At 42.1% G+C, this 21,364-nt stretch overlaps 1 protein-coding gene across 1 annotated transcript in view; it reads left to right on the top strand.

Annotated features, from left to right (window-relative positions):
* Positions 1-21,364, top strand: part of bmpr1ba (bone morphogenetic protein receptor, type IBa) — a 103,037-nt gene that overhangs the window by 66,368 nt on the left and 15,305 nt on the right. The window contains exon 3 of the mRNA XM_050050575.1: positions 3,633-4,051. Coding sequence (XP_049906532.1) covers positions 3,946-4,051 — 106 coding nt within the window. The 5' untranslated portion in view covers positions 3,633-3,945. The remainder of the gene's footprint in view (positions 1-3,632; positions 4,052-21,364) is intronic.

Genomic DNA, 21,364 nt, shown 5'->3' with positions numbered 1-21,364 from the left:
TGCTTGAAATGACATTCTGGTTCACTGGAGGAGGGGAGTGGGAAAAGGAGAGAAAGGCAGAGGTGGAGGGGGAGAGCAGCTGAGCTTTTGGGTTACAAAAAAACAGATGCAAGAGTGATAAAGGAGATAGTTGTGAGTGATTTTTCCTGTCATTCCATGTTTCATAGGTCTTAAGTGGTTCTCCTAGACAGAGACTTTTGCTATCAAGTCTATTCTTATACAACATTTTGACAGCGTTAGGTTTTTCTTCTCAACACAGGTGGCAGCCCGGCTAGAGAAAGTTACACGTTGCAAAATATGTGCAACACAGAATCAAAACGTTCTGAAGTTACAAGAGAGTGTGTAAGTTATGGCTGAATAAATTGCCCGAAGGATATGTGGTGCTTGATAGTTACGAATTCATTTTAATCATTGACATGCCAATCAGGAGATGGAGTTGTATGGTGGCTACTTAAAACTATAATACCTTATGATTTCAAATCCTTCCATGTGCTAAAGATCACTGAAGGTTCCAGGACATCTTGCTTCGAAAACTGCATCTGGATCTCGTTTCCACATGACACCGAACTGACAGGAGCGTCAGTGACTGTGTTAAGGTTCGTGTGGGAAAGGGGCTTCAGAGAGGAGGGGGGACGAGGGGAGACAGAAGAAGAATAGGGCAGGACTGTTTATTTATGAAGTGATTTTTCCTCTCATCGAGGAGCGAGGGAGCCAGGCCGCCTATTGTTTGTCACTAATGAACAACATGAACGAGTGTGAGAAAGAAAAGAAGTGCAAAGAACGGCGGCGGCTACAAACGAGACGGATTAACATGGAAACAAAAACAGTTTGCCCCGTCTATTTAACCTCAAAACTTAGAAATCAGCATTTTGTGTTGGGGTGGGGGGGGGGGGGGTGGGGGGTGCTCTGCTCATTTAGTGCTATTCCAGGTCCGTAATGCTTTTGCTAAAAGCAAAGTGTTCCCAGCACACACATACAGTTTTGTCTACAGTAAATGCCTTACAGGCAAGAGGATAGTTCTGAAAAGGAAATGGGTCTATTAGAGTGTCTCAACCCATTTATTTATTAGTTTAAAAGCTCCAGGCAAGCGTGATGTAATCTCTAACAGCTCCTTCAAAGTGTCTTTTCCTGCTACCTGATTTGTTAACAGCTCGCCACTGCATCAAGAGATGTTCTGTCAGAGGGTTTCTGGAATCCAGGTGTTGTCTTATCAGATTCATTTGTTGTATTTTCCCAAAACACCCTTATCTCATTTCTTAAAACTAATCTTGGTAGCAGATAATCAATAAAAACATTTTTGATTTGTAACACAGACTGTAGAGCAGGAGCGTCAAACTCATTTTAGTTCATGTGCCACATGATCTCAGATGGGCCAGACTAATTTACAGGATTTACAGGCGGACCAGATCAGATGTCTTGTGCAAGAAAGCTGCTCTTGATTGGTCAGAATATCCATGCTGGAAAAATCCAGGAAGTAAACAAAACATTGAAGAAGAGTATACTTGCAAGATAAATGTGACGCTTTCTAATGTCACAATGGAGGGACAACTACGCAGGTTGATTTTAGCGCTGGTCATCGTGGACTATATTGCTGTCATTGTTCATTTTAGTCAAACCATACAGTTTGAAAACGAGGCGCGGCTCCAACTAGAAAACAATGTTTTGATGCATTGGATGTGCTGAATGTGCCTATTAAGGCAGTACAGGAGGAGGTGCACATTAATAATCCTCCAGGACTGTAACATGCTCATGTTTAACCCAAACAATGTGTCATGTGACTGCAGCTGGTTCAGATCGAGGTCGGAACAGGTTCTCACCACAAATGAACCGCACCAGAGTTTGTTTGTAACCAGACCGAGACCACCTCTTCAAGAAGGTCTCGGTCTGGTTGTTTCGGTGCGCACCCGAGTGCAATTGCTGTGTTCACACCTGCGAACCAAACAGGACAGGTGTGAAAGCACCCTTAGTCTAGTCATCTAGTGGGCCGGATTGGACCCTTTGGCAGGATGGTTCTGGCCCACGGGCCATATGTTTAGGCCCGTTTCCACCACAGGAACTTCGGGGTAATTTTACGGGGCCAGGGCCGTTGGTGCAGGAACCACCCCCGAAGGACAGAGTTTACAGGGGCTAAACAAGTCCCTGCCTCGGAGTAGGTACTCAGAACGGCCCCGAAAAACTCCTGGCTGGGGCTTGGGGATTACTTGGTGCTGATTGGATATACTCGGGATGTGATGTCAACAGAAAGCAGCAAAATAGCCGGCATTTTTAAAGCTCAGCAGACGAGGGTTAGCTCGTTCATATAGCTTCAGTAACTCAATAAACAGTCCGTAAAAAAATATATTATCCAGCGGATATCTTAGTTACAACATGATTGAGCTAGCAAAGCAGTTTTGTGTTGCTATGTGTGGTATTTATTCAGTTTTGGGAAATCACAATGTCTAGAAAGCATCAGTGGCTGCAGCTGACAGGGACAGCTCACAACAGCAGCAAAGCTAACATCAGGACGTCATCTGTTAAAAGCCTCCCGTTGTCGGATACGACATGAAACTACTCCAGTTAGCTCAATCATGTTGTAACTAAGACATCCGCTGGAATTTTTTTTTTTTTTTTTTCACGGACCGTTTATTGAGTTACTGAGTATTACAGACACCACTAAGGGCTAACAGCTAACGGCGTCCCTACGCCCCTACGTTGCCCCCATAGACATATATACGTATATATGTCAATGGTCGCCCTTCCTCCTACTCCGCTCTCTCAGTGGAGACACGGCGGTTGAGAGGGCCGAGCGAGAGGACGTTCCTGTAGTAGTTCCTGCCCCCCAAACAGTCCCAGGAACTTCTTCAGTGGAAACGGGCCTATTGACACCCCTGATGTAGAGAGACCAGTCTGACAAACTTTGGTGCAGTACTTGTGTATCAGAATGAACAATTGAAATTCGCTCAGTTTTAACACACAAGTTGGCTCTTACTCTTAATTACTATGTCACTCTGGCTGCTGATGAAGAGTGCATAGGGCAGTTCTTAAAGTGTTAAAACTGGTGACTGTTACTCTGTAGAAGAGCCTCCGATACATTTGCTGAACACACACCGGTCAAATATCCACTGTGCATACACAACTCAGGACCCACTGTAATGCTGTAAGGGACGGTGATTGATATTTCTGTGATGTTTGACTAAATAATGTGACTGTGGTTGTCATTTCTTTGTTTATATCTTCTGCAATGGTTTTTCAATCCTTTATCTCCACGTTACTGCTACAGAACCATCTTTATAGTCTATGTATAGCTTTAATCAACTCTTCATCCCACTTTCCTCTCGTTCAAAGACTTCATGCAGAAAATGAAAAGTGGAAATGGTTATCTGTAAGCTGTTGAAGGCGCTGAATCCCACAGATCCTGCTGCTTGTTTTCAATATCCTCCTCACCCTCCTACTTTCCTCCCTCCTACTTTTCACTAAACCCCATCTTGCTCCTGTCTGCCCCCTGCCCCCGTTTTCTTTCCACCCGTGTCCTTCCACCCTGTGTGTGCGTGTGTGTGTGCATGTGCGTGTGTGTGTGAACAGGTCAGCCCTCCCCACCAGGCAAGTGAAGTAAACTCCCCTTTTTTGCCCCTCTCCCTCTCTTTCTCTCTCAGCTGGGCTGCTACTGTCAGACCGGGTTGGAGGACAATCAACTGCAACTGCTGCTGCCGCCGCTGGTGTGTTTTGTGTGGTGTGGACTTTCTCACGTTGCGGTGGACACACACTCTCACACACACACAGGAGCTTGCATGCCCGGTACCCCCCCTCCCACCTCCGTCTCTCTCTCTCTCTCTCTCTCTCTCTCTCTCTCTTTCTGGCGCATACATACACACACTCAGAGGAAGAGGCAGTGTGTGAGCGGCGGACCCTGTCGTGTGGAGTGTATTGAAGAGTGGAGAAGAGAGGAGCGGAGCGGCAGACTCTACCATGCCAGTGCAGGGAGAAAGGCTGAAGCGCTGTGTCTCTCTCTGTCTCTGGAGCCGGAGTCCTTTGCTGCTGCTTGGACTGTTCTCTCTTCACGCACAGGCTCACGGTGAGTTACTGCAAAACTTTTTTCTACTCCTCAACACTGTGGCTGTTTTTACTCAAGCTTTGCTCTGAAGTTGCTCTGATGCAACTCATCAGAATGTCTTAGATTTCCTTTTTTTTAAACTTTGAAAACTGAAGTCGTGAGCTCTCCTTACTGCTCTCTTTACTCTGTTTCACATCTTGCATATTTTGTGGATACATGTGTGTCACTTTAAAAAAAGTTGGAGCTCAGATCTGTGCTCTGCAGAGTCTGTGAGCAGCTCCTGAAGTTTGTCAGTTTAAGAAATGGGCTCCAGAACATAGCAACTGATGTACACATGACCCTGAACGTAAGACATGTATGCGGTTGCTTTACATCAGGGAATCATTCATGTTTAACGTTACATGTCGGCATCACAGCAGCGTGTGTAGGATTTGATCAAGGCCAGCAGCTCCAAAAAGTCCCGGCTGAGATAGTCTTAAGCATTTCATTTTCCAGTTAGTCGTCAGATCATGAGGTTTTGGTGGGGCAAGCTTTATATTTTGCCTTTTTGTTCGACTAATAACAGCGAATTTGAGACAAGAATTTTCAGATTTTCAAACCTACTGACTACACAAAACGAAATTGAGTTATCAATGAGTTGAAGTTATTGATTATCTGATCACCTACAGTTTCACACTTGTTAGAAGTTCCACAGTTGCTCTGACATTTAGTTTCATATCTTCAGTCACAGTGTATTCGCTGTTTCCTTCCAACAGACAGAGAGATATATTGCCATGGACCAACATTGTTACTGTCAGCCGCATCAGCCACTTTTGTCCGTGACCATGTTTGGTATCTGGAGTGTGATTGGCGAGGTGTTGGAGAGAGAACGTGTCAGATTTAATAGACTGTTATGTTTAGTGCTGTGATGTGTGTCATTAAGGTTTGACACTCTGCCTCTGTTGTTTTTCCAGTGTATAGGTTTAGCCACGGCACAGCAGAGCAGCTGATTCTCCTGATTTAAAGAGAGTCATTATTGAAGGAATTTAAATGATAGTGTTTGTGCTGTTATGTTCAGAATACAGACTTGGAGAGTTGTTATGAGTGATAGTATCGTGCATATTTTTCTTTTCTCTCTTTATTGTTGGTCTATTTAAAGTCATTGGAGGTTGTTTCAGCTGGGAGCCCTGAAGTTAAGCCAGCAGAGGCTCATACTTCATACTCAGTGTGCTATGTGCTGAGGTCGTCCTGCGACCTCTGGCTGCATGTCACCCCCTCTCTCTCGTCCATCTTTCCTGTCATTGTCACGGGCTGAGTCGGCTTTCCTATGGAGTCCATGCTGTGCTACCCCCTTCTTTTGATTTACTCTCTCTTCTTCTAGACACTGTTTTGTCATTTAAAAGCAAGCCTCAGAAGGAATAACAGGCATTTTAAATGCTGTGAACATTCAAATCTTTGCAGCGCACTCGAGTACACATAGACACACGTATAAAAATTGCTCGAATGTTTTGGACTCATGGTTACACTGACTGCTCTGTCCAAGAAACTGCAGAACAGCTGCCAAAGAAGAAGACATATGTGAAATCTGACATAAAGTTGGACCCCTACCAAGTTTTTTTTTCTTGTTTGTGTTATGCTCCCAGTGGGTCTTTACCATCTAGAATTTCAATATATAAATTTAATATTTAGATCATATTATATTGGAAAATGTTGTCTTTATGCTTCCAATTTCAGTTACACTTTGTGTCACTGCAACTGCTGCAAATGGGACATATTATAAATCTCCATGAGTGCAGTTTGGGATTCAGTGTCAGGTGTTGGGGTATGTAATATTTCAGTCCATTGAAATACCAGTGTAACATTAGTGCGCCACCTATGGACTAGTGAAACAAATTCTCAGCTCATGATAGCCACCAGATTTGAGTTGGATACTCAAAACAGTAATTTATTTTTCAGATGAGACATTTCTACAGCCTTCACTCCTATTTTTTCCAAATTACTAATCTCTTGGCTCAGTTTTTATAAGTTAATACATTTTTAAAAAGCCACACTATTATTTAAACTCTAAGAATATTGCTTTGTTTTGCATTTACCAAGAAAAGAAAATCCCCTAAAAGCTTGGGTGCTTTCTGTTTCCTCGATAACTGACCAAGCTGGACCTCAGCAAAATGTCCAGTTTGTAAATGTGGATCAACAAATAACTCAAGCCTGTTTATTTCTCAGGTTGAATCAGGTGCGCGTAAGCCGTTCCAAATACTTGAAACTGTATTCAAATTGCATTTCGTCCAAGGCCCTGTTAGTAGCAGCTTTATTCATCAGTTGACATGCAGTTGATTGATTGGACCAGCAACAGGCTCATTCATTGGTTGTCACACAGATGATTGATTGTCCTGGCAATAGATTTAGATGTGACGCAACAGGCAAATATTTGTTTCTTGGAAAACTGTATGAAAAAAAGATGGAGTAGGTAGAGAAAGAGGTTTTTATTTTTCGGGACTGTCTGTACCTCACTTTCTCTCTTGCATTTTTCCTTTTCCTCACTGTGTTCTCCCAGTTTCTTCCCGCTATCTGGATGCTTGGTAGAGTGAATGGGAGACAAGACCTGGTCAGCTAGTGTTTCCTGGTCCTGTAGCCACAGGTGAACTGGAGTCATTACAGGCTTTAGACAGGCAGTAGGCAGCTACGGTGTTGTGTCTGCATGAAGGTCACAGTTTGCCCTACAGCACGTCTAGGCCATTGTCTCAGACAAATAAAGGACGATGTGTTCATTATTCCTCAAGGAGAAATGAGAGCATAGGGAATGTGCACACTTATGCACACTTTATAAATCACACACATGCACATACACACACACACACACACACACACACAGATCTTCTATGACCTTCCACCTACGCCAGGCTGCAGCCTTCAATGTGAGTTCTGGGAAGTGAGGAGTGAGCGTGATAGCTTACATTTCATTGTCCTTGGTGGAAATAAGCACCGCTGTATCAGTTTTCACAGTCAAAGCTCTGCCAGTTGCTTTGCTTTTGTCACTGCCCGCTAATGAGACTCTGTTGCTCTCTGCAGATTTTTAGGTTTTGTTTTAACAGCATAAAACACCCACTCGATTTTGAGCCAAAATAATCTCCTCACACATGCTGTTGTTTGACACCGCATTCTCCGAGCACTGAGAACGTGCTGAGCCGCTCCTCAGCTCACATCTCACAGCGATCTGTTTTTAGTTTTCATAAAGTTGCTGGCAAAAGTGTTGCATCCTCATCTCTCTGTCTCTGTGTGTCACTGAACACCTGCTTGATGATTTCAGGTTTTACTGAACTGACAGAGTTCCTCAAAACTGTTCCTGTGCAAAAGAGACCAAAGGAAGAGTCTTAATGTTGAATGCTGTGGTGTCTGATGTGAGTTTTGAAGGAAATCAATAGGCTGTGCAGGTAATACACAAGGCAGACTGCATGCTCTGTTTGCATTTATTGTCACCCATAATGTAATTGATGCATCTCATCACCTCAAAAATATTCAGTTTAGTCTGTTCAGTGACACAAACGATGAGGATTCACAGGGGCACTTAGCTCTCAGGAAGTCATTGATGAAACTGTTATCCTTGTGGAAAGCTGACTCAGACATTTCTGAAGAAAAAAAAAATAGTTTTCAGAAAAGCCAAGCAGAAGGCATGAGAGCTGACTCACTGTACCAAACTGCTTGTATCTCCTTCTGCTCCTCAGCCTCAAAGCTCATGTTAAGCTCCCTGGCTGGAATGAGATACCTCATTAGAACTAAAGATCTGCTGGCTGTAAAGCTGAAACGCAGAGGTAAGGTGTTGCTGCCGCTTTGTTGGTGTCCTGAAGTAAACTCACACCTTTCATTTGCCTCCTAAGTCTTTTCTTTAACACAGCTGGGTCCCCAAACTGTGGTCTACCCCTGAGAGTGTCTGTACGACTGAGGGTTAACAAGATGGGACCCAAAAGGCTAATGTGGCAGGAGTTGAGAATAAAGGGGTTCAGTGACAAAGCAATGACATAAAATATGAATCCCTGATATGCGATATTTGACACAGGTCTTATGTTGTGTGTTTGAAAAGAAAAATGTAATCTTGAAATGACCTCTAAAAGGTGGAAGGTAAGGAGAAGTGAGGAAAGTTAAGGACTGAGGGGTACTACATCCTGTAATGGATACATATCCAGTAACTTCTATCCCAGTCAGATTACCGGTCTGGCCCTGACTTCTTAAGACACAGCTGGAGCAGGGGAAGTTAGATTGTGTGTGTGTGTGAGAGAGAGAGTGAGAGGAGTTAGCGAGTGAGAAAGAGTTTTTTTTTTTTTTAATACAGAGACTAAGCAATGTTTTTAAGAGTCTGTCTTTGTGTGTATGTTTGGTCATTTGTGAGACCTGGAAAATTGATTTCATATGTAAAGAAAACATGTAAAAGAAATATATTTTTTGGCACTTCTATCAGAAAAAATGCACCTAGAAAAAACTAAGTGGAAAAATTTTACAAACCTTTACTTGATAAATAACAAGAGAAATTCAGTTCACATTAATTGCCTGACATTTTGTTTTCAGGTGCACTTGTTCTGTAGCTATACTGTTGTGCTGGTGCTTAAGTTTGCAGTAGTTTTATTGGGCTAGTTTATAGCTGTTGCACAGTGGCTGTTGGGGAACTGGTTTAAAAGCAAGTCATACTTTGTTCTTAAATAGTTAAAGGAGCTACTTTGTATGATGTTTTTGTGGGGATTGCCCCACAGCTTTCACTTCTCATGTCACAATCCAACGTGGCAGTAGCTTAGCTGAAATGGCGATGGCTAGCAGTGCTAGCCATGCTAATGGTGCTAACAGCACTAACAGTGCTGACAGAGCTAACAGTGTTAACCTGGCGGGTATCTGGTGGGTGGGCACTACACATCTGCAATAAACTGATCTACAATAAATGCCTTATGAGTGCAGAGCTGCAATTACACCTCCAAAACACTAGTTGACGTTGTGGTTTCTGTGAAGTGCTGTAAAGTTTAGTTGATTCAAAACACACATTAAACACACATTAAACTTGGCTTGATAGCAACAATTTCAAACACAAGTACACAAATCAGCTTCATTATAACTGGCAGCATTCATAGACAAAGCATTTGTCTTTTGCTGGTCACATTTTCCCCACAAGTACAACATGCTAATGTTTTTAGCACAAGCCTATGGCATTTTACATTGTGTAAATTTACCTAGCGGCTAGTGGACTTTTCCTCTACTCATATGAAGCCAGGATAAATCACACACTTAAAATTCTATTTTGTGGAGGCTTTATTGTCTTCACAATTTATTGTTGCTTATCTGTGAAATTAAAGGAAATAAAAGCTTTGTTTCCACTGAGGGAAATGGTTTCAGCTTACAAAAATCAACAGCAGGTCTGCGACGCTGTGATGTGTAGTTACACTTCTAAGGAGGTGCACACCAGGCTATGGCGTAGACTCTACGGAGATGCAGAGCCACGCTGTAGGTGCGGCATGGATTTGACGTAAAAGTATAAATCCCGCTTTATATGCAATAACATGCACAAACGGCTGGTCCAGCTAGCAAAACAATGAACAGAGATACTTGGACCACAACACACACAGAGGGAGTGTGACTTCATTCTCTGCTCAGGATACCATTACTCCACTATATCTTTACAGAGCAAACAGTAGTTTGCCACTATATTATCTTCAAAATCTCATGTACAGAACCTTTAAGATGTTGTGGTTATTGTGACCCACAGTCTTGATACTCCTGATAGTGTTAGCTGAGAGCTCTTGGCACAGCACAACAAAACACAATACAGTGATGGACAGATAACAGGTGAAGGAGAGCAGAGCAAAGCTGGCTGTCACAGCCGCAGTGCGCTGGGACTATAAGGGCTTAGGGTTTTCCATGCACTCGCACTCCCACCCCATAATACCAACCCCTCCACCCGCTCTCAGCCCCGGAACAATTTTGTTTTGGAGGAAGGGTAGAGAATAACTGCACATTGTTTTTGGCGTGTGACTTGGATTTGAGAGTCAAGACAGGTAATATAGGGTCTCTTTACCCTATTTGACCTGTTTCTATACCTTCTACCTTCTATAGAAAACACAACAAGTCTTTGTTTCACATGGATATACAAATATGCTGTCATGTTTGTTGTGAATCACCTCATGACCTTTCCAATGGTATTATAATTTAATGTATAAGTTAACCACATCACAGGAAAGGAAAGCAAAGAAGAGAGTGAACGAGTCAGCTACTTTAAACGTGGCAGTGAAAAATGAATAAATCCACAGGCTGTAATTTCGGGTCATATGTGGCTGTCAGGATGCCCACTTTTAACCAAATGGCTTTGCAATACAGACAAGCATCATACGCTATGATAGGTACCTAATGGCCGTCCAGATGGGGGTAGATGATGTGTGTGTGTGTGTGTGTGTGTGTGTGTGTGTGTGTTTGTGTGAGCGGGCCTAACCGACAGCATGTTTGTCCAGTGAGATAGTACAGAGGAGGCCTGGAGCCGCTGATGGGTGATATGTGACTAAGTTAATGGGAAGCTAATCACACGGAGGAGACAGTGGGACGCATACAACTATAAACACACGCACACACTCGCACACAAAGCAGGGACACGCACATACGCACACGCTGATACATGTAGGGATGTGTCCTGGTCATGGATGTTTAAGGAATAAACACTAATGTCCACATTCCACACATTATCCACACATTAATAGGAAATGCATTAATATCCATTCACAGCACGCACACACACACACACACACACGCACACACACACACACACACACACACATACAGAGTACATGAATACACACATACTGTATACACACGCACACATACGGGCTGTAAATGGATGGAAAGTGACTGTTTAAGCCTGTGGAGATGACTGAGACGCCACAGACCAGAACTCTGGGAAATAAACACATGGCAGCTGTAATGTTAACACCATCAGCCCTCCCTCTACACACAAACACACACACGCACACACTTACATTCTCTCCACTCCCACAGGCACACAGTGAAGCACTCACCTACACACAGATTTGTTCTCAATCTCAGTGGTGGATGTTTAAATTCAGATTTTGTTCACTTATTATTCTAAGCAATCATTGTCAGCGGCTATTAGTTCTGCGTGACCATGATTGTGTGTCAAAGTCATGTGTGAGTATGTGTGAGTGTGTGTGTTTCGATTGCTTCCTGAAAGAGAAATTATAGTTTGTGGTATCTTACTAAACCCTCCCTGTGCATGTGTGTTTGCTCAGTAAAACTATCAGTGTTTGATATGCATATTGTGTGTCAGAACCACAGACACACAAAACTGCATCTGCATCAAGGTTTAAACCATTCAAAGCAACATAACACACATTTGTGTTTGGCAGTGTGGCTTTGCTCCTGTGATGCTCCGGAACAAATCTCGACACAGATTTGACTCATGAACTCATGAACCCCCTTGGCAGAGCCTGGGATTCATGAGATTTTAATGAAAATGAACACAAATTGAGTGAACACACGCTGTGGTTAGAGGGAGTTGACATCGTTAGGAAGTAGCAGTGTGGAGCACAAGTGTAGACAGACAGAATGACGATCAAATCTCTTTGTTAGGCAGTTGTTATTTTTGAGGTTGCAGTTTGATAAAACCTTAAACTGAGTGAACATGTGTTAAAAATGGCTTTAATAATTAGGGCTGTACCTGGCTCAGTATTATGTCTGTCAAATCAGATGCCTCCATCTCACTCAGACTCACCCCTGGGTCTGGATCCACAGCAACATGTACCAGAGAGCAGAGTCAAAGCGAGGAGCGCTCACTCGGCAACTTAAGCAGGATTTATACTTCTGCATAGAATTGACGCCATACCTACGGCGTAGGCTCTGCGTCGACATAGACCCTACACTGTACCCTAGCCATAGCCTGATCTACACCTCCCCAGAAATGTAACCACACATCGCGATGATGCAGACCTCCTGTCTATTTTTGTAAGCTGAAACCATTTCCCTCAGTGGAAACAAAGTTTTTATTTACTTTAATTTCACATATAAGAAACAATAAATTTCAAACCATTAAAGCCTCCACAAAATAGCATTTTAAGTCTTGTGTGTGATTTATCCTGGCTTCATATGAGTAGAGGTAATCTCGCTAGGCTAATTTATACAATGTAAAATGCCATAGGCTTGTGCTAATAATGTTAGCATGTTATATTTGCTTGGAAAACGTGTTTAGTTTAAGACAGTTGTTTTGTCAGTGAACCTGGTGAGCTGTAATGGAGCTGAATTCTGTAACGTTACCTTTGTTAAATGTTGCTGTTGTCCCTGGCTTCATATGAGTAGAGGAAAAGTCAGCTAGCTGCTAGGCTAATTTTTACCATGTAAAGTGCCATAGGCTTGTGGTAAAAATATTAACATGATATATTTGTGTGGAAAATGTGTCCAGATAAAGACAAGTGCTTTGTCTGTGAATGCTGCGAGTTACAGTGAAGCTGATTTGTGTACTTGTGTTTGATATTGTTGCTATTAAGCCATGTTTAATGTGTGTTTTGGGTGTATTTTGAATCAATGAAATTTTACAGCACTTCACAGAAACCCCGCCGCAGACTAGTGTTTTGGAGGTCTAACTGCAGAGTGACACAGACACACCACTGCACAAGTATAAATGCTCACAATGGTGTAGGCCATGTGTGTAGGCTACGGCGTAGGGTCTGCATAGAGTTCACACACAAGTATAAATCCTGCTTTATTCTGTGGACAGAAACAATCCTAAGAGTACGCTGCATAATGACTGACAAAAACAACAACAACAAAAAAAAAGACTGCTTGACTTAAAGAATCTCAATCAGTTTAAGTGTTTATTCGCTACCACCGTCCACGAGTGAACAGGGTGCAAATTGGTATGAAAAAAAGTGGAATGGTGACGTGTCCATGGGCAGCACAGGATATCTGAAAGTTCAAAACCAAAAACAACTGATCTTGCTATCTGGCCAGATATTTCTCCAAGGCTTCATCCCTTCAAGATAGTACAAACTGAAGGTTGGAAAAGTTGTTTGGGGTCCAACAGAAACACCTTTCATGTTACAACTAAGATCTTAACAGCTTGTGTCAGAGGCCTCTACACTGTAATTTACCAAGGTCAAAAACAACTAAAAGAGAGTTCTTACATTTTTACTATATCTTCCTGTCTAAGCATCAAGTACCAAAACAGCTTGACCCTGGTTACTGTTTTTATGTTAGGATACTGTGAGCCTTGTAGACAACTTAATCAGAGCATTCACTGCAATCAAGCAATTTGTGGGTACTAACTGAATGAAGTTTAATTTGTACACTGAATATTTGGAAGCTGTCTTTGCAAATTGAGCCATTGCTTTGTGGACTACATTTACATTAAGATTTTTTATTAGGATGACATAAACTTATAAAATGGAGAGGGTCACACTCAGATATGAATCGTTCAATAAGTTTACTTGATCATTTTTCTGGCGATACACAAAAAGCTGAAAACATTTTGTGTATCGCCAGACAAATGATCGGTTAACTTACTGGGTAACACATTTCTGAGTGTGACCCTCTCCTTTTTATATGAATATATGCATTTAGGGTAATGTGCAAGTTGGTCAGATCACAGTGGCAACCTTACAAATAGTGTGAGTATGATCACATAAACGCATCGTCATCATCCTCCTACAGTGCCCCCTCTGCACATCTCCCTCCATTCATGAATCACTTCCGTGTCCTTAATGCCTTTCTGTGTTGTGTATTTAAAGTTTGTGTCACTTGGATTGTTTATTTAAGGAAATGGTGCAGTTCATGTGCTTGAAGTGGGACAATATCTCACCCTGCCAGTCCCTGCATACTGTGTTGACCACGAGATGAGCAACCACATTGCAACAGTGTTTATTTAAGTGAGGAGAAGTCTGATTAAAACAAAAGGATCTTATATCTGTGTTATATTGTGTAGCAAATATATTTTAGATTTTTGTAAATGTGTTAGAAAAGGAGCTGAATCTGTGAGGTCAAGTTATCTTAAAACGATTGACTTTTGTCAATAGTTTCAATAGTGTCTCTCTTCTTTTTGACTGGTATCTGTCTGGCTCTGACACATATGCACACACAGAAAAGGGGACATCGTGACTAGACTTCAGGCTGGTACCCAGTTTCCAGCAGTGAAGGACTGCATCTCCAAAAAATGCAAAGTATCTCTACTATGCTGTCATTCCCCCCAAACCACCTTTAGCCAGCGAGAGTGTGTCTGCGTGTTTTTAAATGCTCCGATGTATCCACAGTGTGGAATTCTAAACATGGGCTGTTATATTTGTCATGGCCAACTATCGACTTGGCGGGTGTGTGGCTATTGTTTATCAGTTTATAGGCATGATTTTTGCATACCACCATGATGGAACAATGAGTCACATGATGATATCACGGGAATAGCATATCCCAATACGTTAAAAATAGCTGCCAAGTTTGAATGGACTGTGAGGGTGTGTGTATTGTAACCTAATGCTACATATTACACCGTGATGGGTGTGCATCATCGTCCAAGTATGCTGTATTCAGTCACAAAAGCAGGTTTTGATTATACAGTACGTAAGTGTGTAATGATTAGGGCTGGACCCGACTCATATTAATTATGTCAGTCGAACCAGAGTTGGCTGCTCAATATGAATATTCATCTATTAGTTGTTGGTTTTTTCTTCTATAACGTTTGTAAGTTTTAACAGGGTTTAGCATGATGTTCGGTGTGACAGTGGCATTCACTTAATACTGTAAACAAGCTAACTGCATCAACGATGGGTTGGAAGTGTGCAACAACACTTTATGCCGGCACTAGATGTCAAACAAAAGCCAGAGACAAGATCGTATTAAGTTTCTGTGAGCTGTAAATTCACCACTTCTAAGCAGAAGAGAGAAGATCCTGTTATCTCAGAACCTCAAGCATTTTTTTTATGTATAAGCTCTGTGCAGAGCCTACACATGCTACACCATTGTGAGCGTTTATACTTGTGCAGTGGTGTGTCTGCAGTTACACCTCCAAAACACTAGTTGACAGCTGTGTTTCTGTGAAGTGCTGTAAAGTTTAGTTGATTCAAAACACACCGAAAACACACATTAAACATGGCTTAATAGCAACAATTTCAAACACAAGTACACAAATCAGCTTCACTATAATTTGCAGCATTCACAGACAAAACACTTGTCTTTATCTGGACACATTTTCCCCAAAAATACAACATGCTAATGTTTCTAGCACAAGCCTATGGCATTTTACATTGTATAAATTAGCCTAGCGGCTGGCTAGCAGATTTTTCCTCTACTCCTATGAAGCCAGGGACAACAGCAACATTTAACAAAGGTAACGTTACAAAATTCAGCTCCATTACAACTCACAAAGTTCACTGACAAAACAACTGTCTCATTCTAAACACGTTTTCCAAACAAATGTAACATGCTAACTTTATGAACACAAGCCCATGGCATTTTACATTGTATAAATTAGAAGCCAGGATGAATCACACACAAGACTTAAAATGCTATTTTGTGGAGGTTTTATTGTCTTTGCAATTTATTGTTTCTTATCTGTGAAATTAAAGTAAATAAAAACTTTGTTTCCACTGAAGGAAATGGTTTCAGCTTACAAAAACAGACAGGAGGTCTGCGCGACGTGTAGTTACTTTTCTGTGGAGGTGCATGTCAGGCTATGGTGAAGGGTACGTATGGTAGGTATGGCGTTGATTCAACGCAGAAGTATAAATCCCACTCTATGGTGCAGAGTCTCTCCTCCTCTGTGCTGCTGCATTGTGTCTGCAGCTGTCTGTTCCAAAGAGTAACGTGAAAGTCAAAAAATCTGGGGACCAAATTATTTTTCCCTTTGTTATCATTGCTAGATAGGGCGTTTGGCCTTGATGGCACAAATGTGCTACATCTTAAAATCCAGTAGATGTTAGACATTCACGAGTACCAGTGTTCCTCCAAATGTTTAGACTTCACTCTTGACGAGAACAAGCAATAATATTGACCGTCAATGCACAGCTAAGATGATGAGGCTTCAGCTAGGCACAGTGGTATTTTGACATAATTCTAATAGATAATTCTCATGCTTTGGGAAATACATCGAGATATATATGGTGGTTGTGCTTGCAGATTGCATATCATAGAGGACTGGAGTATCAGCCTTGGTGAAGGTCTGCGCTCTCTGAGTGCCCTTCTAGTTTAGTATTGTCTTGTTTGTGAGACACATAATTCTGGGCTGCATTAGAAACCACATGTTGAAATTTGTGGATCTAATCCCTTATCTGTGGTCAGGATAATGTTGTTTGGAAATCGTTGCAGAGCATGTTTGTGCACATTTACAACAGGCTTTCTGACAGTGGGCATGAAACCACCAATGGAACTAATTGGTAAAAGGCCATCAACAGTGCATTTGTTATCTGTCACTGAGGTTTATGCAGATGTTGAGTGTGTGGAAATTGGAGAGCTTCATGACACCAGTTTTGTGCTTTATATCAGTTTGGTGAGTGTAAACAAGGATGTGTACTTTCAAATCAACCTGTGTTTGTGGGGCACTTTCCTTCTCCATTTCTACTAAATATGTTGAATATTTTTATAGATTATATTTCACCTTTGTTAAAGTGTATTGCTATGTGTTGAGCATAAGTGGAGGATTTTGTGTTGCAATAGAGTATGGTTTAAGCTCATGTGTTAATAGTGTGTAAGCCCCTGTACGTGCTGCGTTATTCTGGATGCCGTTGCTTATGGTAAAGCATTCCTTTGTGACATACACATCTGTCTGATGATAAAAAGAGCTGCTGCTTTAAGGGATCTGTAGGAGATCAGCAGTGTTTCTTGTAGCTTCATTTGTCTTCCATAGGAATTGTTTGAAAAGATGTGTAGGAGGATATTTTCCATCTTCTTTGCATATATTTTGAGATGTATCAGCTATATTTAACTTGAACATATGATCTTTGAAGTAAATATTTTTATCAGCCAGCTATTCTCATTGTTACGTTTGAATAAAGTGCCTCGATGTACCGATTTTGATTTAGGTTGGATTTGACTTAAGCAACAATAAATACAATTTGTAGTTGTTGTTATAAGTAATGGTGACTATTTTGGTTAAAAATTAAATGTAGTTATAATTGTTTATATTTAGGATGGACATGATTATTGCTGGCCTCCATGGGGCCCTGAAAAAGTCTTATCCTTTCCCCCCCATATGGGCGGCCCTGCTGTTCATTAAGTTGTGACAATAGTCAAGCTGCAGCAAAATCTCCATTCTCCATGCATTCATTTGCGCGACTCTTGTGTCTATGGCTTTCATTTTTGTCTTTATGACAAGTCAGATTTAAGTGGCAGCATGTAGTCAAATCAGAATAAAGCCAGATTTGAACCAGCGGTATCAGAATTACACAGCCAGCTCTCTGCTCCAGCCGGATGCCCGGTGTCTTTGAATTGATACAAGCTGTTTTGTGATGAGTAGGAGCCCACAGATGGCCATGAGAAGGAGCTTTTGATGAAGAGACCAGCTGGTATCCTCTGTCCTTTTCTTTGCTTTGCTCTTTCACACCTCCTTAAAGGACCGTTTCATCATTTCCTTGTATTGCAAACGGGATGCTGAGGGCCTTCTGGATTGAACTCAGAGTTCCGGAATCCTTGTGTACCTGTCACTCAACCCCATGAAAGGGGACGCACGCACGCCCTCACACGCACGCACACACCCAACTGGTCGCAGCGTAAAGCTGGCAGATGACAGCTGTATAACCAGAGACTGGCACTGGCTCATTACTGCATCATTCATCAGTGTGACATAATGAAGGAATGTTTGAAGAGCTGTTGATGATGTTGTTGTGTTGGAGGATAGAAGGGCTGAATGCAGCTCCAGCAGCTCCCCTCATCCCTCTTCTCACTACTTTAATTGTGCTGTTTTTGCTTAAGAAAACGTCTTGAAAGCTGTATTCTCTCTAAGCCACATGACATCACTTGTGTCTTTTGTGACTGGCTACTTGGTGGTCGGTCGCAATCCTGGTTGCCGAACTTGTTGGATAGGTTAAGCTTTTTGCAGACATAAATTGTCCATTTTTTTCTCACAGTACTAATTGATCATTCATTCATTTCCTGCAACTGCTTATCCTGTTAGGGGTCCAGGGGGGCTGGAGCCTGGAGGCAGGGTACACCCTGGACAGGTCACCAGACTATCGCAGGGCTAACACGTAGAGACAGACAACCATTCACGCTCTCATTCACACCTACGGGCAATTTAGAGTCATCAATTAACCTGCATGTCTTTGGACTGTGGGAGGAAGCTGGAGTACTCGGAGAAAACCCACGCTTACACTGGGAGAACATGCCACAGTGGAGAACAGTGGTTGGCATTGTGAGGCGACAATGCCAACCACCGCACCACCAATTGAATCATAATAAAATTAAAATGGCAAATTAAACTGCCACATTAATCTGTACATTAAAACTAGTTTCTTAAGTTCTTATATATCTACTTGTGCTTGAAGTATCACTTTCATTCAGAATGTATCTGTGAGTTTTAGGAGCGTGGATGAATTAAGAGGTGTTAAAATGTTGGAGAAGAGAGACGCAAAGAGCTGTAAAAAAGTCTGAAGGAGAGAGAAACAGCAGGGTTTGCTTCTTTTGAAAGTTGAACGAGGAAAAGGGGTTGGAGGAGTAATGATGCATAACGTCCTCCTGCCCTCAATATATACAACAGAAACCATAACATTATGTACCTTTGAGCGTGAGACTGAGAGCGTAAGGAACCATTTTCTTGCTTTGATACTAGCATCAATGATTGCGACCTTTTAATCCAACTTCTGTAAGCACAGAGGTGAAAGGGAATCTGTCTGACCCTTTCTCGTCTCATATTAGAAGTAATACAGTAGTAAAAGAGCGAGCTTTGTCACAGGACTCAAAGGCAAAACATGTTTGATTTTCAAAGTAAGTTTAGGCAAAACAGCCGGAGAGACGACCTCAGCTTCCCAGCATCCAGCTGCCAGATCACAAAGTGGGGTTCATTAAGACATTCCTGCACATGTGGGATGGCTCGGTTCATCTCAACATTGACAGGAAGAAGAACACGAAGATAAGACCAGGCACTGAAAGTACGTGGAAGTCGAGCGAAAGAGGGAGAGGGAGAGAGCAGGAGCAAAAACCTTTCACCTTCCATGTGTCTTTCGCTGTACTGACGGCACTGTCAAACACCAGCAAGATGAACTACTACTTAGAGGGAAGAAGGGGGCAGGAAGGGAGCTGTGTTGTCAAATGAGTGTGTCTTAAGTGGAAGGGGGAGGCGGGTAGTGTTTACACGGGCTCTGTGAAAGGGCTTTTCTGGTAGGCCTTGTTTGACATGGCCGGGATAACTAATGAATATGTTCTCTCTCTTTCTGTTTCCCCCCGTCCGTCTGTCTATCTACCTCTAAAATCTCTTATCTTCATCTCGCCATCTCATGCACAATATCCCTCTCCCTCACTTCCATCCCCTCCGTCTATCTAAATATCTGTCCTCTTCTTTTCTTTTTGTGTTTCAGTTTGTACAAAGCGGCGTCTGTTTAAAAGAGGCCTTTTAGCTTTTGGGGGTTTGTGGGGCCACGGTTGTTAATTGTGTGTTTACAGTGGCCCCTATATCCTGCCATCAAGCCTGAAAAAAGCCTATAGGGGAGACCTGAAAGCTCACACTGGCATCTGAAAGGCCATTTTAGTGAAAGAGCTTGAAACAATTATGGTGTCAGTGAAGTGCCTGGAAATTTGGGCCAGTTTCAGAGCGCGAATCATTTGGCTTGCAGCATGTTTTGACGTTGGTGGTACTTAGTGGGGTTTGGACGGGAGCCCCATTGGTCAGTGCAGGTTTTTACAGGGGTTGCACCTAACAGCCAGGACCAGACCACAGAGGCATTGTTTTCTTATACCTCATGTTCCTTTAACTACATTACCAATCCCCTCTCAAACCATCAGAGCATACATTATATTATAAAAAGCTGCCTTATCTCTCTATGAAGCAGATTATGACAATTCATATACTTTCTCCTCAGACAGAATCTGTGTGTGTGAAATTTTACACCAAGATAAAAAAAAACATTTTGCCCCTTTTTTCTTGAAGATAAGATTTAAAGACCATGCAGGGTCAGAGCCTTCCTGCTTTCTAAAACAGCAGAATATTTGACCATGGTCACTCTCCCCTCCACAGACAGATGGGACAGGCTCATGAGAAAAACAGCCATTACCTTATAACCATATTATAACCGTATTCAGAGGTAAGAGACAAAGATGACACCAAAAGAGAGAGTCAAGAGCAAAAACCTGTAAGGATAATGTAGTATGATACTGGATTAAGAATATGATACAGAAAGAGAAAGATGGATTACCTTAAATGACTTGTTCACATGCCTGACACTTCCAGAGGAGATAGGTGATGATGATGTATTTCAACATATAGAAAGAAGGATTGTACTTGAAGATTGGGGCCATGTTTACACGAAAACAATCCACTGAAAACAGAATCGTTTCTCATTTTCGTTTTGAAAAAAGTTCCGCGTTTAGGCAACAACGTTTTGATAACAATGGCCGTGCACACGGATCCGCAAAAATGACCAAAAACGCTGCAGTATACATGCCAGGCCAGTAGTTGGCGGTGTGACGCTTACGCTTCCTTCTACAGAGCGGGGATGTATAAACAAATAAAATGACAACCGCACCAACGTTTGTCTGGACGGACGACGAGGTGGAGCTGATACAGTAAATCTACACTATGATGGGGAAGCGTTGATAAATTCAGTAGGGTGAGCAGCACAAGCAGAGCTCGGGAGTCCGCCATTGTTGTTTTGACGGTTGACTTTCTCACGCATGCCTAGTGACTGGAAGCATAATGCACATGTGTGAAAAGTCTCCGTTTTCAGAGGAACTGCATATTGCAAGTTTACATGACAACGGACACAGTGCCATTTCCAAAAAATTGCACTCTGGAACCCGTTTTAAAAACGTTGCGTTTTCAGGCACCCAAAACGCCGTTGTCGTGTTAACGATCGGCCAAAACACAACTAAAATTTACCGTTTTCAGTTGAAATCGTTGTCGTATAAATGGGACCTGGGACTCACAAAAAAATTTAAAAAATAAATGAATAGATAAATAAAAAATTGAGGAAAGGTAATGTGTGCAACGGAGGCTTTGTTAATCCCACATATTAATTTTGTCTACGGCCGCAAGGGGGTTCAGTTAGCCCCCTAAACCTACACAAAGTGCACCTGTGCTACACCCCGCCAACAACAATCACAGATGCACAGACAATATAATAAAAGCTCACAGCAAAGGAAATTAAATTGAAATTGATTGAAAGTCATATGCATTTGTTACGTGGA

Source organism: Epinephelus moara, chromosome 8 (assembly GCF_006386435.1).
Source record: "Epinephelus moara isolate mb chromosome 8, YSFRI_EMoa_1.0, whole genome shotgun sequence".
Classification (NCBI taxonomy): Eukaryota; Metazoa; Chordata; class Actinopteri; order Perciformes; family Serranidae; genus Epinephelus; species Epinephelus moara.
Note: the sequence above shows the minus strand (reverse complement) of the source record. Positions and strands in the feature narration are given on the sequence as shown.